The sequence below is a fragment of the Galeopterus variegatus genome, unplaced genomic scaffold (genome assembly GCF_000696425.1).
Source record: "Galeopterus variegatus unplaced genomic scaffold, G_variegatus-3.0.2 Scaffold2219, whole genome shotgun sequence".
NCBI classification, from domain to species: Eukaryota; Metazoa; Chordata; class Mammalia; order Dermoptera; family Cynocephalidae; genus Galeopterus; species Galeopterus variegatus.
This window is the reverse complement of record NW_007728330.1, coordinates 154352-181960: the sequence shown is the minus strand read 5'-3', so window position 1 is coordinate 181960 and position 27609 is coordinate 154352. Positions and strand designations below refer to the sequence as shown.

At 39.5% G+C, this 27609-nt stretch overlaps 1 protein-coding gene across 1 annotated transcript in view; it reads left to right on the top strand.

The window, feature by feature from the left end:
* Positions 1-27609, top strand: part of ARSB (arylsulfatase B) — a gene marked incomplete at its 5' end in the record, with an annotated part of 211183 nt that overhangs the window by 121963 nt on the left and 61611 nt on the right. The window contains one exon of the mRNA XM_008580953.1: positions 16083-16153. Within this exon, the coding sequence (XP_008579175.1) occupies positions 16083-16153 (71 nt within the window). The remainder of the gene's footprint in view (positions 1-16082; positions 16154-27609) is intronic.

The window sequence follows — 27609 nt, the reverse complement described above, 5'->3', positions numbered from 1 at the left end:
TTTTTTTTTTTTTTTTTTTTTTTTTGTCTTTTTTCGTGACCGGCAACGGATCGCAACCCTCAGTGTTGCGCCCGTACAGGTTTTGATTCTTATGGTAGAGTCCAAGAATATGTTGTTAATCTTTTCTGCATTGGCATTAGTGAAAATCCCCTCGGGACTCTGGCATCTGGTCTTCTCTCTAGTTTCCAACACTTTTGCCAGTTTTCATCTTTTTGTAATTCTTCATGGGTATTAAAATGGAAATTGGAAGAAAGGCATATTAGGACCTCTGGTTTGTCCTGATACTAACTCAGAAGTCCTACCAATTATTTTTCAGTAATGAATAGTAAAAGATCACATTAATGGTATGATTCAGTGATTTTTTAAATAATATTACTTTTTACTTGAGTAGCCTACTTTAAGAACTTAATAAACCTCCTTAATAAAAATTTACATGAAAAATATCTGCTCATATATATAACTGTATATCAAATGAACTCAACTTACGTGTTTCCTCACCAAATTTAGTCAAAATTTTATAATTTCCCTGCCTAAACTCCTTATACATGGTAATGTTTGCATGTTACAATGGCTTTTCAGGGAGCATGGGATCCATGCAAATCCATTATCACCCCTTAACCCCAATGCAGAAAATAAGTCCTACAAGGAATTTCACTAGTACAGTGGTTAAAAATGTGCCCCCTAGTTAGGTCTGGTTCAAATCCTGTCCCTTTATTATATTTGTGCATTCTTGGGCGAGTTACTTAACATCTTCAAGCATTAATTTCCTCATATGTAAAATGTAACAACAGTGGTGCCTATCTGATAGGCACTTATGTGAGGATTTAGTGAAAGAATGTGTATAAAACACCCCAGTTCCTGGAACATAGTAGGAACTCAGTAGCTGAAAGCGAAGATGATGATGATGCCTACAAAGGGTTAACAGGATGAAAATCACCCTATGGATGTCTCTTCAAAGTTTTAATTGGTAATTGTGGTTTTTTTCCTTCCAAATTTCTTCTCAGAAAACATTGCCATGACTATTTCTATTTCTCAAATTTTGATACTGCCTTCAAGGGTGTGTCTTTTATGACAGATGGTCAGCAGCTAGTGGTAAAAGAAGCATGGAATGTAATAGCTTTTCATTTATTTACAGGAAATGTTTTACTGCCCCACCCTTCATCTAGTAGGAAAATGAAAATCGAAAACTGGAAACTATTTATAAATGGACAGTGCTGTGACCTCAGTGTCTGAAACTGTAGACTTTTAGAAAATATTTATAGCCTATTGGAAACTAGTCACTGATCAGTGAGTGTCTCCTTGCCCCTGATTTTTTAAAAATAAAACTAATGTAGAAAATATGAGGTTTGAGGTAAATTTAAATTCAATACTGAAATATCAAAGACAACAGTCTACTGCTTTGTAAGTCTTTAAGAGAAGAGGATGGAGAAAAATGATTAACTCTTGTTAATAGAGGCATTTGCAGTTAATAGAGATACTTGTTCATGCAGCCTTAAAAATAAGCTAAATGAGTCAGAACATAACACATTCAAGGAGACACTGAGGCCATGAGTGTACATTTTATTAAGGAGACAATTTAGCGTAGTGGTTAGGAGTGGGGATTTGGAAGTCAGTCTGCCTGAGTTCCACACCCAGTTCCATCACTTGCTGAACCACAGGACGAGTAAGTCACTTAACCTCCCTGTGCCAAGGTTGTATCTGCCTCACAGTGTTGAGGATTAAATGAGATGATACATGTAAAGCATTTAAAATGGTGTATGACACACCATAAATGCTCTGTCAGTGCTGGCTACTATTATTTGAACTAGGCTGGCCAAAACAAACCAAAAACAAAAATAACCCCAGTGTGGTGGTTGTGGGCATGGAGGAAACATGCCCAGTTCACTGGTTTAGAGGGAGGTCTCTGTCACTAAGTGGTCGGTGGTGAACAAAATGGTTTTGTGCTCGTTCTTTACATAGTTCTTTGTCCACTTACCGCCATATATCCTGGGACAGGGGGGAGCATTGTGCAATAATGATCCTTGAAATGTCCAAGCTAATTAGGGAGCTCTGTTTTGTTCCTACAAGTCTGGGACGCAAACATTTGCTGTAATAAAAACACCCATTACCTGGGTTCACCTAAAACCAGAGCCTTTCGTGACTTGTATGATTATTGAGAAATCATTTCCCGTGAATATCATCAGTCATTATTCAGAGATTTAAATTTCATAAATGGAATTAGTAGTCTAATGAAGACAGTGTTCCTTAAGGTTTAGACAGCTAAACCTTACCATCTGCCTAAACTAAAATATGAGGGAAATTCCTAGATAACAGATTGAAATATATATTTTTAGTATGCAGTTCATAATGAGTAAGCTGTGTGATTTAGCTATATTGACACTGATATTTTTCTGAAAAGAGACTCTCACATGGGAGAGAACATCATAACATGTCTTAGAAATTAAAGTTGTATCTACCCCAGTGTGTTTCATAAAGGGAATGCTTGCCAGCAGGAAGAATGAATAGGGATATTAATGCTCCGTTATATTTTCTTATTATTCTTGTATCTGTGTCTCTGGTTATAGTCTTGAATCTGTGGTTATATTCTTGCCATGTCTGCAGAGTCAGGATCTGTATTTTTCAATAAGAGGGGTTTTGTTGCCTCATTTAATTCTTGAAACAACCCTATAAGATAGGCACTTTTATCTACATTCTGCTTATGAGAAAAACAAGGTCCAAGTTTATATAGCCAGTAATTTGTGGAGTAGGATGCACACCCTGAAAGGCTTTACTCTCAAAGACAATGAAAGCTGTACTGCATATGAGAGAGTGAAGCCTTCAGAATTGTCAGAAGGAAAGTCCAGTTGCTGGTGCATTGACTGCATGAAATGGAACTTTGGGACAGTATAATGTACAAAAGAATAATGAGGTACTACAGTATTTGTAGCATTGCCTGTAAGTGAATACATATATATTTGTGTAGCTAGATGGATAGATAGATGGATGGATATAGATAGAGAAGATAGAAGCTAACACATATTATAATATAGCAATAATAAATCTCATAACCATTTTATGGAGTTGATAAGGCCTCTATTTATTCTACAAGATGTAGTGATCACACTGTTGACATTGTCAAAACTCTTACGAACAAACACACACTTTTTTTTCCTTCCAACCCATTTTGGTGGTATATTTCTTTGAGGAAGAAATTGTGTCAGATGCTAAAAATTTGTGTTCATGGTACTTGTATTCCTATATAGGGTCATATTAAGGGACTGATTATAGGAAGTTATCAATAGATTTCTTAAGATAGATATATTCTTAGGAACAAGGACTCTTTCTAGGGGAAGCCATCATCATTGTTTAGGGCTTACTACGTAAGTGCCCTAAAAGCCAGACACCTATCTTTTGCTCTATTAGAAAAATAATCAAGAAATTAGAACACACAATCAAATGTAGTGACCTCCTACAGCAAGGCAAGAAAGCAGTGATTCTCAACCTTAGCTGTGCGATAAAATCAGCTTGCATTTTTGACAAGGGTGCAAGATAGTTCCACTGGGAAAGAATAGTCTTTTCAACAAATGGTGATGGAACAACTGGATATCCACATGCAAAAGAATGAAGTTGGACTCCTACCTCACAGCATATCTAAAAATGAACTTAAAATGGATCGTAGACCTAAATGTAGGAGCTAAAATTATAAAACTTAGAAAAAAACTTAGGCATAAATCTTTGTGACCTTGGGTTAGGCAGTGGTTTCTTATAATACCCAAAGCAAAAATAGATAAGTTGGACTACATCACAATTTAAAACTGTTGTTCTGCAAATGATACCCATGAAGAAAGTGAAAAAACAACACACAGAGAGAAATATTAGCAAATCATGTATCTGATTAGGGACTTGCATCCAGAATATATAAAGAATTCTTGCAACCCAATTATGAAAAAGACAAATAACCCAACTAAAAAATGAGCAAAGCATCTGAATAGATACTTCCGCAAAGAAGATGTATAAATGGCCAATACATACATGAAAACATGCTCAACACCATCAATCATTAGGAAAAACCAAATCCAAACCACAATGAGATAATGCTTCACACCAACCAGGATGGCTATAATCAAAAAGACAGACATTAGTAAATGTTGACAAGGGTGTGGATAAATTGGAATTCTCGTGCATTGCTGGTGAGAGTATAAAATGGTGCAGCTGCTTTGGAAGACAATTTGGTAAGTCCTCAAAAGACTGAAAATAGAGTTACCACATGACCCAGCAATTCCACTCCTAGTTATATACTGATGAGAAATAAAAACAAATGTCCATGCAAACACTTGTACTTGAGTGTTCACAGCAGCATTATTCATAATAGCCAAAAAGGAGAAGCAGCCCAAATGTCCATCAACTGATCAATGGATAAAGAAAATGTGGTAAATCCATACAATGGAATATTATTCAGCCATATAAAGGAATGAAGTATTTGATACATGCTATAACATGGATGAAAGTTGAAAACATTCTGCTAAACAGAAGAGGGCAGACACAAAAGGCCACATATTATATGATTTTATTTATATGAAATGTCCAGAAGAGACAAATCTATAGAAACAGATTAGTGATTGCCTAGGGCAGGGGGTGGGGTAGAAAATGAAGTGCCTGCTAATGGATATAGGATTTCTTTTGAGGAGACAAGAATGTTCTAAAATTAGGCTATGTTGATGGTTGTACACCCTGTGAATATACTAAAAACATTTAACTGCACACTCTAAATGGGTGACTGTATGGTTTGTAAATTATATTTTAATAAAGTTCATTTTAAAAAATCAGCTTGGTACTGTCATAAATCTTTATGCCCAAGCTGAAACTGAGGCCAACAAAATCAATCTCTCAGGGTAGAACCCAGGCATCAGTACTTTTTAAAGCTCTTCAGCTGATTGCATTGTACAGCCAAGGTTAAGAATCATTGCTCTAGAATCAGCTCTAATCTAGATAAGTTTCTAATTTAAGAGACTCCAAAAGAGTCCAGATCCCACGTAGGAGGTCTCCAGGAAGCATCCTTGAACCTTGCTACTTAAAGTATCACCTGGGAACCTGTTAGAAATGCAGATTCTCGAGTTCCATCCAGCTCAAATAAATCAGATTCCACAGTTTAACAAGACCCCCAGGTGATTCATATGCACATTAAAGTGTGAGAGGCACTGCAGTAGAGCATGTCTCCCAGGACTGGCTGCACATTGGAATCACCTGGGGAGTTAAAAAAAAAAAAAAAAGTATCGATGCTTGGGTTCCACACTCAGTGATCTTCTTACTGACAGGAGGTGCAGCCTGCCCATCTGGGATTTAAAAGCTTTCCAGGTGATGCTAATGTGCAGCAAAGTCTGAGACTAATGTAAAAAACGGGATATTAATGGTAAAGATAAGATTATTAATAAATAAAGTTTACTATTTTGTTTTTGACATAAGGATAGAGGAACATGCATAAGAAAGTGGAGATTATTGATGACAGAAATTTCCAGAGGAATGGATAAGGGATGGGAGTAAGACAACAGTGGGAAAGGTTTGCCCCTATGTAGGGAAAGTAAATATAAATGGTCAGGGCCCCTCAGATGTTCAGAATCTTCCCAAGCATTTGATGTAAACATGCATGTGCGCCCAGGTGTTCCTGTTATGGTCTAATGTAATTGCGCATGTGCACCCAGGTGTCCTGGGTTATGGACTTAAGGATAAAGTAGGAGCAGCTCTGATCCACAGGGCTTCCCTGCACCTGGGGGCAGGGGAGGGGGGGTGCCATGGGGAGGCTGCTACTGCTGCTGGAGGCTGTTGCTGCCAGGGCCCCCAGGGTGCCCCGAGAGGCTGCCACCGCTGCTGCTGCCGCTACTGCTGAGGACTGAGCTCGTGTCCTCTACCAATGGCTCCTGGGGCCTTTCCCAATTACCTAGCATGGACCTGTGTGTGACGGGTTCTGGTGACCCAGTCTGCACAATGGGTTTGAAGGGTCTGTGGGCCTTAACCCCTAGCCTGGACAATACAAATGGAAACTTAGTATATCTAAAATAATGAAACATTTTGGCTTTAGTTATGAATTGCTTAGCCATACAATTGGCAAAGTCCCCCGCCACCACAAGTGGCGTAGTCTGCATGTAGTCATGTAGCTTTACACCCTAAAGACTCAGGAAAAAAAAAAAAAAAGACCAAGCATTTTCCCTCCAAATACAGGAGTGAGATCTTTTAAATGATTGTTAGAGACTATTCAAATTTAGTGGCCAAGGATTTGTGAGCTCTTAAGAGGGTTTTTAAACTACACTTAAAATATGTGGTATTTATTGAACCTTCTTTTAATATATGAAAAAGGAAGTTTATTAATTCAGTTGTGGAGATTCCTCCCCAAATACCAATGTCCAGTTTCTCAGGTCTGGGGAAATTGAACTCCTACACAAACAGTGGGACCTGAGCAGAGTCTGCAAATGATACCATAATAAAAGCAAAACAAACAAACAAAAAAAACCCCTACACAGAATGGCATGTTCTTTCTAGGAATGCCATTCAGACCTGAAGGATTCCCCTCCACAACAATTGGCCACACCTCTCTAATGACCACTGTCTCTCTGCCCTTTATGACTCTGAAATATTTATTAGGCAAAATTATGAGGCTTACGGAATTGGCTCTGAGATCTCTCAGGTCATCACCCCCTCCATCCCTCCCACCAGCTCCATTCCCCACCCCCATTTCTTCCCAGGTGATCTGAGTTCACCTTCTTGGTTCCAGTATCAACATACTGTGCCCTTGTCCCCACTGAAATTAACCATAGGGCTTCTGTGCCTTCTCAAATGGTATGTGTATGTGTGCATTGATATAAAAAATTACTTTAGTGGATATATGCCAATAATTTAATGTGTAACCATCAATGGAAACCCAAAGTCTCTCTCTCTCCCACTTCTTTCCTTCTCCTTTTTCTTCCTTCTCCCCTAACTTTTCTCCTTCCCTGCCCTACTTTCTCCCACCCTTTCCTCCCATCCCCTCCATCCCAGACATTGAGACCCTGCACCCTTTACTGAAGCCAAAAGAAGTGACTTCAGTAGTAGGACTTGAGAAGCTAGTGACCCTAAACCCATTATTCTTTCTACCTTTAGGTAAAGGCAATCCTGTTCTTAAACATCCTGTTCTTAAACAAGGAAGTTTCTAAACTCCTGAGAGGAAAACTACATGATCAGTTATTGTGATAGCTTATAAATAGGTAGAATACAATTAAATTCCAAAAACGAACTAATGTGTTCAAATACTACATGTATATTGTAGTTATGGATAGTTTTCCTGTCTTTAAACTTTTAGAACTCTAAAATATCTGAGTTTTCTCCTTGTTATACTTTTAAATATTGTGTTTGTGGGAGCTCAGAAATTTCCACAAATCATATGTATACTACTTTTAAAAAGCTTAAATTTTTCTTCATTGTATTAGTAATACATGCTAATTATATAAAGCACTGTACAAAGTCCTCTGTAGTCTCACCACACCCATCTGCCCACCCCAGTTTACAATTTGGTGTGTATATTTTTCCATATTTCTATCATCTCCTTCCATGTATGTATGCCTCTTTTAAAAAATCCACCTGAGGGTATTTCTAAAATTCATCATTTTCTAAAGGACTAGCCCTGGGGAATTAGTACATGAGCTCATCTAGGGGCTTTAACAACCTTTCATATTTTTGGGGGGGGTGACCCAAGATTTATGGTATGTTATTCAGCTCTCTTAAATGTGCATTTGTTTTTCTTGATTTATTTAATAACTTGGAGTCCCTAAGAGGGGTCATTGTTTTAATCACTTGTAACATCTTCTTGGCTCATCACATGTTCTTGGCTCATCTCTAACTATGCCCTTATAAAACATTCTGATTAGTACATTTAAAAAGTTAAAATCACAACAAAGTTAAGTAGTTGTTTTTTTGGCTCCTATTTGCATCACGAAGACTCTGCCTAAGATTTTTCCCAACAAATAATTAGTCAACTTGGATTTTCTACAACCTTTGGTGTTTAAAAATCATCTTATTAAGTTTCCTTATTTTGAAATACCTGTGCCTCTTCTGAATAATGAAAAAATGAAATGAGTGAATAATATGAGCGGATCTTCAAAAAGTTCATGAAAAGAATCATATTATCTTTTAATTTTGTTTTTCAACAAACTTTTTCAAGTACTCTCATATACATATAAACTCTCTCTAAAGTTATTAGAAAAATATCCTTTGTTTAACAATGCCTGATGTTTTGGGGCATTCCAATGAACTCTGCTTTTAAAGATGCAGTAGCTATATATTACTGTATTGGCCCTGAAATTTGGAGGGTTTTCCTCCTCTTTCTCACCTTTTGTTTTTTATTTTGAGGGGGTTGATAATTAACCTGTGTATTTTTTTATTTTTATTTATTTTTTAAAATTTTACCTTCTCAATATACATTACAGTTGATTTTCATGTCCCTTTACCCGTTCTTCTTTCCCCCCTCCCTCTCTCCCCTCCTCCCCAACTACATCATATCTGTTCACTTGTCTTAACAAGTTCAAGGAATTGTTGGGATTGTTGTGTCTTCTTCCTCCCACCCTTTATTTGTTTGTTTGTTTTGTTTGTTTGTTTTTAGCTCCCACAAATAAGTGAGAACATGTTGTATTTCTCTTTCTGTGCCTGACTTGTTTCACTTAATATAATTTTCACTAAGTCCATCCATGTTGTTGCAAATGGCAGTATTTCATTCTTTTTTATAGCAGAGTAGTATTCCATTATTTAGATATACCACATTTTCCATATCCACTCATCTGATGATGAACATTTGATCTGGTTCCAACTCTTGGCTATTGTGAATAGTGCTTCAATAAACATGGAAGTACAGGTATCCCTTTGGCATGATGAATTCCATTCCTCTGGGTATATTCCCAGCAGTGGAATAGCTGGGTCATATGGTAGATCTATCTGTAATTGTTTGAGGAACTTCCATATCATTTTCCATAAAGGCTGCACCATTTTGCAGTCCCACCAACAGTGTATGAGAGTTCCTTTTTCTCCGCAACCTCGTCAGCATTTATCATTCTCAGTCTTTTGGGTATTAACCATCCTAACTGGAGGGAGTTGGTATCTCAAAGTGGTTTTGATTTGCATTTCCCAAATGCTGAGTTATGTTGAGCATTTTTTCATGTGTCTGTTGGCCATCCATTTATCTTCTTTTGAGAAATGCCTATTCAGCAACTTTGCCCATTTAATAATTGGGTTATTTGGTTTTTTGCTCTAAAGTTGTTTGAGTTCTTTGTATATTCTGGATATTCATCCTTTGTCAGATGTATATTTTGCTAATATGTTCTCCCACTCTGTTGGTTGTCTTTTCACTCTGTTAATTGTTTCTTTTGCTGTGTGGAAGCTTTGTAGTTTGATATAATCCCATTTATTTTTCCTTTGGTTGCCTGTGCTTTGGGGGTCATATTCATGAAGTCTGTACCCACTCCTACTTTCTGGAGTGTTTCCTCTATGTTTTTTTTTCAGGAGTTTTATTGTTTCAGGATGCATATTTCATTCTTTAATTGATTTTGAGTTGATTTGGGTATATGGTGAGAGGTACGGGTCTAGTTTAGTTCTCCTACATATGAATATCCAGTTTTCCCAGCACCATTTGATGAAGAGGCAGTCTCTTCCTCAGTGTGTAGACTTGGTGCCTTTGTCAAAGATCAGATGGCTGTAGGTGTATGGGTTGATTTCTGGTTTCTCTGTTCTATTCCATTGATCGGTGTGTTTGTTTTTATGCCAGTACTGTGCTGTTTGGGTTATGATAGCTTTGTAGTATAGTTTAAAGTCAGATAGTGTTATGCCTCCAGCTTTTTTTTTTTTTGGCTTGGGATTACTTTGGCTATGCATGGTCTTTTGTTATGCAATATAAATGTCTGGATAGTTTTTTCCATTTCTGAGAAAAATGTCATTGGAATTTTGATGGGGATTGCATTGAATCTGTAGATCACTTTGGGTAATGTGGACATTTTCACAATGTTAATTCTTCTAATCCAAGAGCATGGGATATCTTTCCATTTTTTGTGTTCTCTTTAATTTCTCTCCACAGTGGTTTGTAGTTCTCATTGTAGAGATATTTTACATCCTTGGTTAACTTTATTCCTAAGCATTTTTTTTTTTTTTGATGGCTATTGTGAATGGGCTAGCTTTCTTGATTTCTTTTTCTGCATGTTCACTGTTGGAGTATAGAAATGCTACTGATTTTTGTGTGTTGATTTTGTATCCTGCAACTTTGATGAAATCATTTATCAATTCTAAGAGGTTTTTTTTTGTAGAGGCTTTAGGCTGTTCAATCTATAGGATCATATCATCCACAAACAGAAACAGTTTGACTTCATCTTTTCCAATCTAGATGCCCTTTGTTTCCTTCTCTTCTCTGATTGCTCTGGCTAATACTTCCAACACTATGTTGAATAGGGGTGGTGAGAGTGGGCATCCTTATCTAGTTCCTGTTCTTAAGGGAAAAGCTGAAAGCTTTTCCCCATTCAGGATGATATTGGCGGTGGGCTTATCATATATGACTTTAATTGTGTTGAGATACTTTCTATCTATACCTAACTTGTAGAGTCTTTATCATGAATGAATGTTGAGTTTTGCCAAATGCTTTTTCAGTGTCTACAGAGATGATCAAATGGTTTTTGTCTTTGCTTTTACTGATGTGGTGTATCACATTTATCGATTTGCATATGTTGAATGAACCTTGCATCCCTGGGATCAATCCCACTTGATCATGGTTTATAATTTTGTGTATGTGTTGCTGTATTCTGTTAGCTAGTATTTTATTGAGGATTTTTGCATCTATATTCATGAAGGACATTGGCCTGTAGTTTTCTGTTTTTGAGGTATCTTTGTCTGGTTTTGGTTTCAGAGTGATGTTTGCCTCATAGAATGAGTTTGGGAGAGTGGCCTCTGTTACAGTCTTTTAGAATAGTTTGCAGAGAATTGGTATCATTTCCTCTTTGAAGGTTTGGTAGAATTCTGCAGTGATCTCATCCAATTCTGGGCTTTTCTTTGTTGGGAAACTTCTGATAACAGCTTCAATCTCTTTTATTGTCATTGGTCTGTTCAGATTTCCTATATCTTCTTGGCTTAGTTTTGGTAGTTTTTATGTGTCCAGAAATTTATCCATTTCCTCCAGATTTTCAAATTTGTTGGCGTATAGTCATTTATAATAGTCTCTAATGATTTCCTTGTATTTCTGAGGTATCAGTTGTAATATTACCTTTTTCATTTCTAATTTTTGTTATTTGGGTCTTCTCTCTCCTTTTCTTAGTTGGCCTTGCTAAAGGTTTGTGAATTTTATTTATCTTTTCAAGAAACCAACATTTTGTTTCATTGATCTTTTGTATCATTTTTTTGGTTTCTATTTCATTTAGTTCTGCTCTGATCTTTATTTCTTTCCATCTACTAACTTTAGGTTTGGATTGTTCTTGTTTTTCTAGTTCTTTCAGGTGAAGTGTTAGGTTGTTTATTTGCAGTCTTTCCATTCTTCTTAAGTAAGCATTTAATGCAATAAATTTCCTCATTAGTACTGCTTTTGCAGTATCCCACAGGTTTTGGTATGATGTGTCATTATTTTCATTAGTTTCAATAAATTTTTTGATTTCCTGTTTCTTTTTGGACCCATATGTCATTAAGTAGAATGTTGTTTAATTTCCATGTGTGTGTATAGTTTCCAGAGTTTCATTTGTTATTGATTTCTAATTTTAATCCATTGTGATAGGAAAAAATGAGACTTGCTTTGTGACCTAACATGTGGTCTATCCTGGAGAATGTTCCATGTGCTGATGAGAAGAATGAATATTCTGAGGTTGTTGGATGGAATGTTCTGTAGATATCTGCTGAGTCCAACTGGTCTAAAGTGTTGTTTAGATCTTGTGTTTCTCTATTGATTTTTTGTCCAAGGTTGAGAATGGGTTGTTCATTGAGTCCCCTGCTATTATGGTGTTAGTGTCTATCTCATTCTTTAGATATAATAGTGTTTGCTTTATAAATCTGGCTGCTCCAATGTTGGGTGCATATATATTTGTGATTGTTATGTCTTCTTGGTGGATAGATCCTTTTATCATTATATAGTGGCCTTCTTTATCTCTTTTTATGGTTTTTGGTTTAAAGTGTACTTTATCAGATATAAGAATAGCTACTCTGGCTCATTTTTCATTTCTATTTGCCTGGTATATCTTTTTCCATCCTTTCACTCTTAGTCTATGTGTGTCTTTACAGGTGAGGTGAGTCTCTTGAAGACAGCATATTGTTGGGTCCATCTTTTTAATCCAGTGAGTCAGTGTGTGTCTTTTGAGTGGGGAATTTAATCCTTTTACATTTATAGTTATTATTGAAATGTGTTGATTTACTCCTAGCATTTGTTTGAGTTTTGTTTAGATGTCTTAAGTATCTTTTGTTCCTTTTCTTTTCTGATTTTCTGATTGTTTTCTGTGTTTGTTGGTTTCTTGAGATGGTAGATAAACTATTTTTTCTCTTTATGGTTAACATTTTTGTGTTACTGGTAGGTTTTGTTCTTTCTTAAGTATTCATGGCAGTGATGGTTGTTTTTTAGGTATCAAGCCCAGTACTCCCTTGAGAATTTCTTGTAAGGCTGGTCATGTGGTAGTGAACTCCCACAGTTTTTGTTTGTCTGAAAAATATACTATTTGTCCTTCATTTCAGGAAGATAGCCTTGCTGGGTAAAGTATTCTTGGCTGGCAATTTTTGTCCTTTAGTATTTTGAATATATCATCCCATTCTTTTCTGGCTTTTAGGGTTTCTGATGAAAAGTCTGATATTATTCTGATTGGGACTCCCTTATAGGCAACTTGCCACTTCTCTCTTGCAGCTCTTAAGATTCTCTCTGTCTTGGAGTTTTGCCAGTTTGACTATAACATGTCTTGGAGAGGACCTTTTTGGGTTGAGTATGTTTGGGGATTTTTGGGCCTCCTGAATCTGAAGATCTGTGACTTTCCCTATACCTGGGAAGTTTTCTGCTATTATTTCACTGAATATGTTTTCAATATCATTTCCTTCTTCCTCCCCTTCTGGAATACCCATGATTCGGATATTTGAATGCTTAAGGTTGTCTGTTCTTTCTCTTAGATTTTCTTCAATTTTTTAAATTCTTTTTTCTTTTTTCTGATCCACCTGTGTTAATTCAAACAGCCTTTCTTCAAGTTCAGAAATTCTCTCTTCTGCTTTTTCTAGGCTGCTGGTTAGACTCTCTTTTGTGTTTTTTACTTTGTTGAATGAATCCTTCAGCTCTACAAGCTCTGCTACATTCTTTTTCAGGGCATTGATTTCTTTGTACATTTCTTCTTTCAGGTCCTGTGTATTTTTTCTCATTACATTGTGTTGTCTAACTGAGTTTTCTTGTATCTCATTTAGTTTCCTTAGAATTGTTGCTTGAAATTCCTTATCAGTCATTTCAAGGACTTCCTGTTTTGTACGATCTAGAGCTTGAGAGTTACTATTACCCTTTCGCAGTGGCGTACTTTCTTGATTTTTCATATTTCTGGTATCTTTCCTTTGGTGTTTGGTCATTGTGGCAGGGGGTAGCACAGTCCACTTGTCCCCTGATGTCTGGCCTGGATGCTGAAGGGACTGCCAATTCTGGGCAGCAGGGACTAGCCTGGGCTGGGGGTCCCACAGCACCTGCCTGTTTTGGCACAGCTGGCTCAAGGCATGTGGGCCTGGTGGCTCTTGGGTCTCTCTGGGCAGCAGGGACTGGCCTGGGCTAGGGGTCCCATGGCACCTGCCTGTTCCGGCATGGCTGATTCGGGGTGTGTGGGCCCAGCCACTCTCAGGCCTCTCTGTGTGGCAGGCACTGGCCTGAGCAGGGTGTCCCGTGACTCCTGCCTGTTCCAGCATGGATGACTCAAGGCGTGTGGCCTGGTGGCTCTCAGGCCTCTCTGGTTGGTGGGCACTGGTCTGGGCTGAAGGCCCCATGGCACCTGCCTGTTCTGCCATGGCTGACTCAGGGAGTGTGGGCCCAGTGGCTCTCAGGCCTCTCTCGGCAGTGGGCACTGGCCTGGGCTAGAGGTCTAGTGGCTCCTGCCTGTTCTGGCATGGCTGAATTGGGGCGTGTGGGCCTGGCAGCTCTCAAGCCTCTCTGAGCAGCAGGCACTGGCCTGGGCTGGAGGTCCCATGGCACCAGCTCCTGCCTATTCCAATGTGGCTCTCGGGCCTCTTGTTGTTGCTTTTTAATAGTTGCAAATTGGTTGATTTATGGAAGAGAGCTTTGCTAGGAACCGTCTACTCTGCCATCTTGACTGGAACCTGTATTGCCTTCTTCTGAACTGAGTGAATTTTCTTTTGATTTTATGTAGTCCAGAAAAATTCTTTATTTTTAACAGTTACCCTAAAAATTTAACACACAAATTTAACTAGCTAAATCTAAATTTCATCAACAGCTTTACCCTCTTCCCAAAGAAAATGAAGACTTTAAATGCATTCATTCTGATTTTCCCTCCTGACTGACTTGCCATTATTAGCCAGGATTTTAACTCTATTTGCTCAAATTAGACATTATCACCATTCTGTTTAGATTTTCTCATATTTACCAGTTCCTTTAAACATCTTCCCTACTTGCATTTGGAATTTCTGGGATCAAACCCTCATTCCTGGCCATTTGAATTGGTTGACAGTCTCCAGGATATACAGGTAGTTAAGTGGGTCAGGAAGGAAACAAGAAGAGAAGGGTCCTGGGAGCTATACCTTACCCTAGCCCCACCTCCTGCAAGCTGCCCCTCCTCTGCCAGGACTGGAGGCATCCCTGAGAATTTCCCTCCCAACCTCTCCTGCTAGTGTGTTTTATGGGTGAAGGAGGGACAACAAAATCTTGTAGGATACCAAAGTTAAATATATCCAGTTTAAAGGATTGTCATTTATTCTGAGACTGTGTCCTTCCTACCTTTTTTGTTTCTGATGGTAGTTGAAGTTTTTCTGGTTTTAGGTTAATTAATTAAATCTTGATTTAGCATTTTCTTACTTGGAAAATACAAAGTTGTGAATCAAAACCCAGATTTTTTGAAATTTTACTGGTCTTTGAAGTCCCAAACCACAACTATAAACAACTTGCTGTGAATTTGGAGAGTGGACATTGGGCCACCTGAAAGCATATCCTCTTGGTTACGTCAAGAGCCTTATTGGTTATTCAGATTGTATACAAATTCTATGGTGTTGACAGTACTTTGCAACCATTAGTACTAAGCTGAGCAGTATGGTATTATCAAGCAGTCCTCCATGCTCTCTCAGTGATTTAAATTGTGTTTAACAACTTCCATAAGGCTGAACCTATACTGCAAAATGACCTGGGTATTGCATGTGCTCCTCACATACATCTGGTGGTGTTTATGTTCCCTGTTTTTTAAGAACACTGCTTTAAGAGCCACACAACCTGATATTCTACCAATAATTTACTATGGACCTTCCTCATTTGTAACCAGAGGGGTTAGACTAAGTGATCTCCAAGTTACTTTTCAGCACTAATATAGGTTGTTATCGTATTTGTATGTACACTTTTTAAAAACCTTACAGATATCTAGATATTTCACATGTATAATATTTGTATCGAATGTAAGATCCATGTTGCAAATTTGGATATGGAAGACATTAACTTTTGTGATATAGGCTAATCTTTAACAGGCATATTGCGTTCTGTAATATTGGTGCCACCATTCTGGCAAATGCTCTCTTCATTTCCTTGGAAGTGTTCAGTATGAAGTCTATACAGGATGACGTGAGTTCTTGTTTCTCCAATATAAAGAATAGTCATGTTTAAATACAGCCACATGTTTATTGGGAAGGATCACAGAACTTTTTTTTTTTTTTTTTAATATCATCATATGCTTGACCCTGAAGTTCTTATGTAAAGTGTTCAGTCATCGTTATATTGTAGACAAATGAAGACTACTTGAAGATGCACCAACCATAGATTTTGGAGACCTCTGAATTCATGCCAAGTTGTTAATTAGCAGGTTTTGTTATTTCCCACAAGTACAAGGAAAGGAAGTATGAAAATAACTCATGCTCATTTGTGAGAGGAAATTAACATTTCCTAAAAAATTCTTTTCCAGTGAAGGAAGCCCATCCCCCAGAATGGAGTTGCTGCATAATATTGACCCGAACTTTGTAGACTCTTCACCATGTGAGTACCAGTTCATTGCTACTGTATTAAATCTCTTTGGCTCACAAAGATGGTTTTATTACCTAGTGTCTCTAGACTGGTTTTCTCTTTTTCCACCCGAGCTGCTGTAAAGGTAAACAGTTCTTCATTACACATGTTCCACTCATCTCATGGTGGCTTCAGTACACAGAGGACAGTATGCTGTGAAAGAAGCACCAACTTCTGAATCAAGGAAGGTGAATTCTGTTCCTGGCTCTGCCACATACTAGCTCTATGCCCCTCAAGCCATGTCACTCTCTGTGCCTCAGCTTTTCCCATCCACGAAAGGAGAACCCATGGGATCTCTGGGGCTCCTTCTCACTGTAGACCTCATGTTGTTGCCCTGCTCTTACCTGAGAGTTTCCCAGCCTTCTTGGAGAATACTCACAGTCAGATAAGCCACTGTCAGGTTCCAGGGTAGTGTGAGCCACCACATCATCTAATCGGACTGGCCAGGTGCTGCCCAGCACCTGCTGGGTCTCACAGGGGTAACTTTCTTAGCAATCCTGGCAGTAATTCAGTTCGATTCTTTCTACCGCCTAAATTAACCTAAAAGGAACCCTATTTATTCTTTCAGGGCAAGGGGACATTTAGTGCTGTCAGATCACAACAGATTGTAATAATCCTGCTCAGCTACTACGCTAGTATCCCTAACGCCCCAGGCATAATGAGTTGGGCCTGGGAAGCCTTAACAATTAGTCCCTTTGCCCAGGTTCTATCATAAAGCTTGTCTGAGACCATCTGCAGAAAATAGTGCTCTTACATTCCCTTTATTCACATGCGTGCTCACATCCCTTTCTTTCTAGAGGTACTGCCACCCCCTTAGGTCAGGCCCTCCTTCCTTCTTTGTCCTCTCCAATCTGTGCTACAGCTCACCACAGGATTTCCTTCTCAGAGATTCCTGCTTCTAAGTGTGTCTCCCGGCACTCAGGACCAGGCTTACTTGGCCAGCCTCACTCCAGGCACCCTTTGTCATGTTCTCGCCCTACTTGACACCTGCCATTTCCGAGCACTTGATCATGATCCTTGTGTCTTCTGTGTGTCTCGACTATGCTTTTCCCTAAGTTTGAAACACCTTTTCCCCTGCCTCTCCACAATTTTTCTCATCCCTTAAAACCCAGCCCAATGTCCCCCTCTGAATGTTTTCCAGAAGCCCCAGAAGACAGTCATTCCTTCCTCTGTGCGCCCCCTTGTATGCACCTCTGTGTAGCATCCATCACATGTTCGTGTTGTGCTTGCATTTCCCACTAAGCTGAGAGTTGCAGGAAGTCAGAGTCTATGTCTTATTTATCTTTTATCCTCATCAGTTACCACAACACCCAGCACTTGGTGTGCACTTGATGACTGAATGGACAATTGTGGGAGTTGGGGTGCAATAAAGATCAAAGTGGAAACATTAGACATGGAAAGGAAAGGCCTCTGAGACAGGTGAGAAAGGTTACACTATGGCGAAATTTCTATTTCTATTGGAGTAAACTTACATCAGTGAGCGTGGCAAAGATAGGGTTTGAGCCCCAAAGACTGGCCCTGAAGACACATCGCATTTTGAAGACTTAGTACATATATGTGATATATATACATATCATATTTTATATTTATTACTTGTTGGAATGAAAATACCTTAGATATATGGAGTTAAATAGAATATTTTAAATTATGTTTGTGGCTTGCATTATATTTCTATTGGTCTGGAAGGAATGTTCTAGAAGGTGCTAGGAAATGAGTTGATCAGCTGTGTAAGAGGATCACAGAGTTGTGATTAGTTATTGTGAAGCTACCTCATTGTTTCTTAAACTTTCCTCTGCCCCAGCAACCAGAGAGATATGACATTCCAGTTATATTGAAACCTCTAAGGGTGGCCAGAGAAGAATAGCGGAGAGGCAGGAATGGTTTTTAAACTTCTGAGTAATTTAATGCACTGAAAAACCCGGTGTAACATGGGTCCGGGGGATGTGTGGAATATGCTGCCTACATTATAACAGTTATAAACTGTCTTCACCTGTTAAGTTCTACCTACAAATGAAAAGCCTTAACCCCCCCTCCCCTCACTGAGCTGTGTTTTGGTTTGGCATTAGAAGTGGGAGCTTGAGAACTGTATTCCTACCTAAGTAAGCGCCATAGCACTGCATGCTGCACGGTGCTTAGTGTAACCTTCGGTGAATTTTGCTGTCTTCCCTAAAGTGCCCCTAGCAAAATAACAGCACAGACAAAAGTCTTCTCCAGTGTAAAAGTTGGTAAGGGATGGAAATCACAATAGAGAGTTGTCATAGTCTTGCAACCCATAGATTTTGTACAAATGTTTACTTTTCTTGGACTCGGTTTCCTACATATGTGGAGGACTTACTAAGACCTGTTGCACAAATTCAGGGATACTTTCTGGCCTTCTGCTCCTCCTTTCCCCATCTTTGAAGCCTTCTCCACCACCTTGGGACTCCTGCTCTGACTCCTGTGTGCAACAAGGGACACTGTCAGGCCCTTATGACCACACAGAACCACATTCACTGTTGATTCACACAAACAGGGCTGTGCCTGCAGGTAACAGAGTGCCACCCTCCCCTCATACATGGGCAGCACTATGGGCCTTTTCTGCCCCATTTTATATTCACTTCAATCTACGGTGGGGCAGAAGTAGAAGAAAAGAGAGCTATCTTTGGGGGCCTGCTTCTTTTCAGGGTGATGATAAAAGCCCATTTCCTCTTCTATGCAATTAGTTTGTGGGAGAAAAACTCTAGCTATAGAAAAATATATACTTAAAGGACAGCCAAGTCTGTAAATGTTCACAGAACATTTTAAATAGAAAATTTTAAATTATTCATAGAATAATTCTATTCATAGAATATGTTCTATTAATGTGCTCTAGAGACTTTTGCAGAATAAAATCAGAAAGCAGTCAATCTAGAGTGTAAATTAAGAATTGACTGTTGAGTCCATATTATCACAGAAACATTCTTGTGGCTTCTAACTCCAGCATTTCCCAGATTGTCTGTTCTCACTTATGGAAGGAGGTAATATTCCACCTCCTCCTTCCCAAAAGCAACAGCATCAGTTTCCTCATTTGTGAATTGAAGAATAAATTAAATGACCTCTCTGGTCCCTTCCAGCTTCAGTGTTCTGGGGGTCTCTGTATAAATAGGACCTCGATGGAGCACAGCTGCTTACTCAGTTTCTCTCCTTTTTCACCATGCTAGAAAGTGTGTATTTGTTAATAAGCAGTGATGTTGCCAAAAGCATGGTCATAAATAGATGAATACAAGTGAAAATGTTAGAAACTTTATGAGCACTAGAATGACTTGACTTATTCTATGATTTTATTATTACTATATCCTGCCCACCTTTCTGGTTTCTATTCAAAAGCATCACTGTATCAATCCACTTTTCCATCTCCTTTCTCTTTATAGTGGGTCTTGTTAGAGGTTGTGGACCAATGTCTCCTCCAATCATGAATCATATGAATGAGCATTAGACATTCTCAGGGAACCCCTGCCTTCTACACAGCACCAGATTCCCTCAGAAGCTGGCCTCTTGGATTTTAGCAGCTACCACCACCCACCCCTTACTCAGAGTATACAGAGGCCCTTCATGCTAGGGGAGTTAGGATTTTCTTTATGCTCACATACCCTTGGTGGTTGTGGCTTGGATACCAATAGTAAAAATATTCAAAGACTAACACAAAAGACAGGTACACACACACACACAAAACACAGAGGTCATAGGATCTCCCACAGACCAGGAGATTCACCATTCTGCAGTAAAGCATAAAGAAGTCTCAAAGATGCATAGGTCATACCCATTAGGATGGCTACTATGAAAAGGAAGAGAAAAAGAGAGAAAGAAAAAAAGGAAGGAAGGAAGGAAAATGTTAGCAAAGATGTGGAGAAATTGGAACCCTTTTGTATTGTTGATGGGAATGTTAAGTGGTGTACACCCACTATGGACATTGGTATTGTGGTCCCTCAAAAACTTAAAAATAGTATTATCATAGGATCCAGATATTCCACTTCTGGGTACATACCCCAAAAAATTGAAAGCAGGGGCTTGAACAGATATTCGTATACCCATGTACTTTGCATCATTATTCACAATAGCCAAAAAGTTGAATGAACCTAAGTATCCATGGAAGATTAATGAATAAACAAAATGTGGCATATACATACAATGGAATACTCATTTATTCAGCCTTAAAAAGGGAGAAAATTCTGGCACATGCTACAATATGGATGAAATTTGAGGACATTATGCAAAGTGAAATAAGCCAGTCACAAAAGGAAAAATATTGTATGATTCCACTTATATGAGGTACCTAGAATAGTCACAGAGACAGAAAGTAGAATCGAGGTTGCCAGGGGTTGGGGGAAAGGGGAATGGGGAATTATTGTTACATGTTTATAGAGTGTAACAAGATGACAGAGTTCCAGAGATGGATGTTGGTGACAGTAGCATGACAATGTGAATGTATTTCATGCCACTGAACTGTACTATTAAAAATAGCTAAGATAGTAAATTTTATGTCATTTGTATTTTACCACAATTTTTAAAAATCAAAAATAAATAAAACAAAAACAGGGGGGAAAAAGGGGGGAAGAAGAAGAGATCCTCCATGAGGGCAGGGTCTGTATCTGTATCTATGCATTTACTGCCCTATGCCCAATGCATACCGTGGAGCCTACCGTCACAGTGCGGGCTCAATAAAGATTTGTTAACGAGTGATGAACAGGCCAACTGGTTAAAATCATTGTTTTGTTGTCTCATAGCCTTTTGTGAGCCTAAAATTACCTCCAGGTGGCAGTTCACGCTCTCCTCCTAACCCTGAACCTACCTCCTACATTTTTGCATAAATTAAAATAACTTAAAAGCCACAGGCCACTTCTTAATTTGTAGTCAACATTATCACATACAGATGTTTGAAATTATTCATCCGGCCAAGTGGCCACCTCCACCATTCCCCTGCATTGTAAACATCACCCAGAAGAGACGACGTGGGATTTTCCCTGCCCATCTGCATTCCTTTCCTCCAGACCTCCTTGATAGATAAATCAAGATTTACAAAGCCCTTGCCTCTGTCCTCGGCTCAGCCTGATTTCCCTCTGAGGCCAGGGTACCACCTCTTGCTGTTGTATTTCTTGCTGGAAAGTTCCCATTCATTGTCTCATGGTCACTGGTTTTCTCAGTGCCCCGAATCTGGCTCCACTTTTCTCCGCCCCCGTCCCTGCCCCCATGGCCAGTGTCAGATGTGTGGGCTGTAATCGCTTTCCTGTGTGCTTTAAGGAAACTTTTTATTTGTCTTTGGAGGTTTTGTTCTGAGGTAACCTTGGAAGTGTTTTGGTCTCTGCTCAGACAGTATCTCTTTTCCATCCTTCCCTTCTAGGAAAAATCCTAAGAATTATTTATTCCCTCACGTCTTTAAAATATTTCTTTCTAGCAGGCTGACCTAGACCCACTGTTTTTCTCCAGCAGGATAGGTGAGCAATAGAGGAAACCTGGGAGAGAGTTTGGGGAACAGTCAAAACGACTAACAGGAAAGCCTGAATGCATCTAGAGGGGTGGGGAGCAGCCATGAACCCAGGTAAGGACTCGAGGTCCCACAGGTCTGAGTGCAGCTCTACATGGTTTTTGAGGGGAGCTCTAGCACCAAACGCCGTGCTTCCCTTAGGTTCCACCAGCATGGCTCAGGCCACGAGGAGAAGCACTCCAAAGGCATTAGTTTGCCTTAGAAAAAATATATATACACCCACCCTGCAGGTGCCAGGCTTGATCATAGCTGTTCTGAGCAAATGATTTTACCCAACTCACCATGGAAGTCAGACGTGGCATTCTGTGATCATTAGAACTCACGCACACCCAACTGTGATATTTAACACACACAGACACACATAAAACGCTCAGCTTCTGCTGGTGCAAGCTTGATCACAGGTGAAGGGCATTGACAGATGTTAGCATTCTCCACACCCCCAATGGCCAAGTCTTCAAAGCGATTCTGTACAGCTTTGTTACTGTTTCATTTAAAGGTTATAATGAGAGGTTATTTCTGCTCTGATTATAGGGGGAGAGAACAGTATTCCTCTCCTCTGTCACACACACATTTTCTGTGGTACAATTGCCAAAGCTACCTTTGAGATCCAAGAGAGCTCCAGGTTCGAGTGCTTGGAGCTGCTCCCTGTTTCCTCTTCGGAGCAGCATTCAGGTCCATTTCCCAGTATTTATTACATTGCTATTTCCCAGATTATTGATTCAGTAAACACCAACGGCCTGTGATGTGCAAGGTACTGTTATAGGTACCAGAGATCAGATAGGCTTTAAGTTTTGTTAGAAACCAGTCTGGAAGAGGGCATTGACACAGCCTCTCCCCTCCCTACTCGAAGGCTGTCGGTGGTTCCCTGCAGCCCCATGGTCACGTGCAGACTCAGCCTGCCTCCTGCAACTGGTCATTCAGCTGAAATGATCTTCAGCCACCCTCACCTTCTGCTGTTTCTCTGCCCACTTCTGTAAGGCCCAATCCACATCCCTACTCCTCCACAAAGCCCTCCCTGATCCTTCCAAACTTGAGTCCCTTGAGTTTCTCTGGGGATTCCCGGGACACTGAGCTCTTGCTACCTCATGTTGCGGTTACTAACATTCGTGTGTTTTCTCCATCCAGAGCTATAAGTTCCAAGGAGGGCAAGACTTCATCTGTCTAGCTGTCTGAGTGCCTTATTAATGGAAGATTTATACATACTGAGAGAATGCATGCTAATAAATGAATCTTTTAGGTTATTTATCATCAACTCATTTAATTGGAATAAATCTGGCAAGAGCCATAATAATATCATACATTATTTTCAAGGCACTTTCATTTCTTTCTGGCCATATTTGAGAAGGAGCCACACAGGGGCAACTTTCTCTCTTTCAGCCTGAAGTTAGAGCTTGAGCAGAATCCAAATAGGTGGGACAATGAGGCCCCCCAGCTAGATTGCTCATCACTGCATAGAGTACCAGGGGCTAAAGGCATCTTGGCAGCCAGTTGGTCCCCACACTTCATGGTCCAGATGAAGAAACTGAGGCACCAGAGCACTCACACCTGTGAATTTTCAGAGCTGGCACTCAAGGCTCTCCAGGTCCAGGCCTCCCAGGTACATCACACCCCCCTGATTTCAGGGCTCTCTTTGCTTTCTGTCTTCCACTTTTCTTATGGGGAAGGGGCACCCAGATGTTAGTTACTATCATCTCACCTCAATAACTACACGTGGTTGGGCCATGACACATTTTCATGAGGCTGCAAAAATGGGCCTAGTAGTGACAGGAACATTTGCTGGTTTCATGTGTAACCTGACTCTAGAGATGGTGGCAGCTTCTGTTTGTAAAGCTCATCCTGGAAGCCCTACCAGTGCCTTGTAGTCAACCCATGGGAGGGTGGTGACAGGAGGAGGGGGCAGGTGTGGGGTCGGGGCCAGATCCCCAGTGGAACATGAGTAATTTTGAGGTGTCACAATGGCTTGGGTTTGAAGACCAGCTTTGACTTAAATCCTGTGAGCCTATGGAGAAATTCTTCAAGTTGTCTGTTTCATCACCTATAGCTTGGGGAAAATTATAGTCATCTCCAGTAAATATGTCCAAACAACAGTGAATAGCAATTATATTCTAGCTTTTGGGACTGGGGAGGGGCAGGGAAACTGTATCTTTTACTTTATGTATTTCTCCAATTTTAATTTTTAGTAATGAGCATGTTACTACTGTAAACATGAATACAGCTATGAAGAATTATTTTTGAAACCCAGCTCTGAGTATTCTGGTGAAACTGCAGCATCTGCAAGCTGCTGGGTTCTTGCTGAGTGTGACTCCTTTCTCTCTGTGCCTGCCTGTACTGGGTCAGAGAAGCTAGAATTTTGCGTCTTCTCCAGCAGCCAATATTTGTCTTAAGCGGCTCTTCAATTTTTCCTTGATGTGGGTTGGTACATGCCCTCAATCACAGAGCCAAAACACAGATAACTTTTCTCCTTTTTAATTTTCAAAGCCTTCTAGTCTGCCTCCTCCACTTTGGGGACTCCTAAAGCTTGTTTGGAAATGTGGCCTTTGTGATGCTGAAGGCAGTCCCACAAGCCTCGTATCCCCGCCACCCCACTTCACACAGTACATCTCAAGTAACACACATCAAACCTTCGCTGTTAACACTCGGTGCTGGCATACTGGCTTTCATCCTGTGAAAATAAATAAACCACACCAAATCCACAGTGCTTTAAAAGTACTAATTAATCCTCACCATGGGCCTGGGCTACACAGAAATGGCAAATCCCAGTGCCCCAATTTTATGTTTGGAAAAACCAAGGTAAGCAATTTTTTTTAAGACTTCCCTGGGCTAGATAACAGAAAACTGAGGTGAAGGGCTTGGGCTGGTCCTGCCTCTGGGAGTTAGACGATTTGACTGAGGGCCAGCTGCCTCACCAAGTTCCCTTCTGAACAACACCATGTGGTTACTAGCCCACAACCCCATTTACACATCAGCTTTCATTTTCTCCCAGGTCTGCTATGACACCAAACCTTCTCATTTCCAAGTGACTACTTATTTGTTTACTTTTCTTTAATTCTGATAGAAATTTTAGCCATGGCTTCCAAGACTAGCCTTTTAATTCTAGTAGATTAAAAAGATCTATGCTGATTTTGATACTCAACACAGAAGCAGATTAACTTTCAAATAGTCCCTTTCAGATCCAGCAGCTCCCTCCACCTCCTCACAAGAGCCCACTTCCCACCCAGGTCAGTTAAAGATCTGGGTGTGTCCAGGCTCCCTTCTTTATCTCCCAGTCTAGACCAGGACCACCTCAATTCCCTCATCTTGCAATCTATAGAGATAAATATTTACACCTTTATTGAAAGAATCAACCATAAAATTCTGGAATTGTAAAACCTCACAGAATTTTATGGAACATATCCAATGGAATGAAAATGTAGTAAGTTCACTTTCTGCATATTTACTGATCACATCAGATTTTTTAGGAACTTTAGGGGCTTATGTATAAGGCTGAGATAAAGCTTTTCAAAATATTTCTGGGAAGTAATCTGTTGAAAGCTGACTAAATGATCAGCCTTACGTTACCCATAATGCAAGGTGTTAGTGATCAGGCATTTATAGACCAAAGTCTTACCCTCTGCAGCAAATACCTAGGGAATGAGTACATGGGCCCCACTTCTAAAGAGTCTTTTAAATCAGAGGGAAAAAATATATGCACAGGAAAGGATATGAACACAGTTATAAGGTAGCAATAAGTGATAAGTGACATAATGTAAATTGAACACATAAGCACTGAGAAGAAATAAAGAAATGAAAGGCGTTTGGGGGTGATGAGGAAATCTTCAAAAAGGGTATTTCAAAATTTGTCTATTTCAACAATGTAGGTTTTATCTTTCTTGATTTTAATGTGAATGAAGGACAAGAACACTTAACACTATTAATTTTCTATCGCTGATGGAACAAAGTACCATAAACTTAATGGCCTTTTTTGTGTTGAGGTATCTAATTCTATACCTAAATTGTTGAGAGTTTTTATCATGAAGCAGTGTTGAATTTTATCAAATGCTTTTTCTGCATCTGTTGAAATGATCATATGTTTTTTGTCCTTCATTCTGTTGATGTGATATATCACATTTATTGATTTGCATATTTTGAACCATCCTTGCTTCCATGGGATGAATCCCACTTGAGCATGGCATATTGAAGGAAATAATGGCTGAAATTCAGAACTGAAAGAGACAGAGACAGTATGAAATAAAGGAAGAGTGACTCTGAGTGCAGAGCCACAGATTCAGAAGCCAGAGACAATAGGGCCAAAAAGGCAGGGTTGCCAGCTGGTACACAAAAGGTATAGCCTCGAGCCACAGAGAATTATTCTCAGGCCTTGAACCCTATTGGAATGTGCCTTACTGGGTTTCAAACTTGCTTGGTAGCCATGACCCTTTTAATCTTTCCAATTCTCCCGTTTGGAATGAGAATGTCTATCCTGTGCCTATGCCACCATTGTATTTGCAAGCACATAACTTGTTTCTCAGGTCCATAGATGGAAAGGAATTTTGCCCCAGAATGTACCATACCCTGAGTCTTGCTCATGCCTGATTAAATGGTGTAGAAGATGAGATTTGGGACATTTTGAGTTGATTATACTTAGAAGAGATTTTGGACTTAGAGGTGATGATAGTATGGACTAAGATTTGAAAGGGTGAGGGGATAGGGTTAAATGTATTTTACACATGGGAAGGACATGAATTTTGGGGGGTCAGGGGACAATGTGTCATGGGTTGAATTGTGTCCCCCCAAAAAGATGTTAAAGTCCTAACCCCAGCTACCTGTGAATGTGACTTCTACCCTCCAGAACTATGAGATAATAAATTCCTGTTGTTTCAAGCCAAAAAAATAAAAAATAATGACTGAAATTTTTCTAAGTATGGAGAAAGATGACAACATCCAGATACAGGAAGCTCAGAGGTCACCAATCAAATTCAATCCAAAGAAGAATATTCTGAGGCACATCATAATAAAATTATGAAAACCAAAGACAAAGAAGGAATACTGAAAGCAGCAAAAGAAAAACATAACATTCAACAGAGCTCCAATATGACTTTCAGCAGATTTATCAGCAGAAATCCCACAGACCCAGAGAGAGTGGGATGATGTCTTCAAAGTGCTGAAGGAAAAAGACTGTCAACCAAGAATTCTGTTTCCAGCAAAACTAACCTTCAGATATGAAGGAGAAATAAGGACTTTCCTAGACAAATAAAAGCTAATGGAACTCATCAACACTAGACCTGTCTTATATTAAATGCCAAAGGAAATTTTTTAATCTGAAAAAAAAGGTGATACTAAAGTGTCACAAGAAAACATTTGAAGGTATAAAACTCACTAGTAAAGCAAGTACACAGATAAATTCAGAATACTCCAATGCTATGAGTGGTAAGTAAACCACTTATATTGTTAGTATAAAGACTAAAGGACAAACCTATTAAAGATTATAACAAATACAACAACTATATAAGAGATAGGCAATATTAAAAAATGTAACTTGAAATAACAAAATGTCAAAAAATGGGGGTAGGGGAATGACATCAATGTGTAGAGTCTGCTTTGGTTTTTTTTTTTTTTCTTTCCTTAATGATCAAAGTTTAAGTTGTTATTGTTTTAAAATACTCTGTTATAAATATAATGTAGTTTTTATAAGCCTCATGGTAACCATAACTTAAAAACCTGTAATAGATGTACTAAAAATAAATAACAAGAATGGATTTTAGGGCCGGCCCGGTGGCGCACTGCTACAGTGCGCCGCTTGGGAAGCGCGCTGGCGCTCCCGTCGAGGGTTCAGATCCCACATACAGACCGGCTGCTCACTGGCTGAGCAAGGTGCGGGGGCAACACCGAGGGTTGCGATCCCGTTGCCGGTCCCGGTCCGGTACAGGCGCGACACTGAGGGTTGCGATCC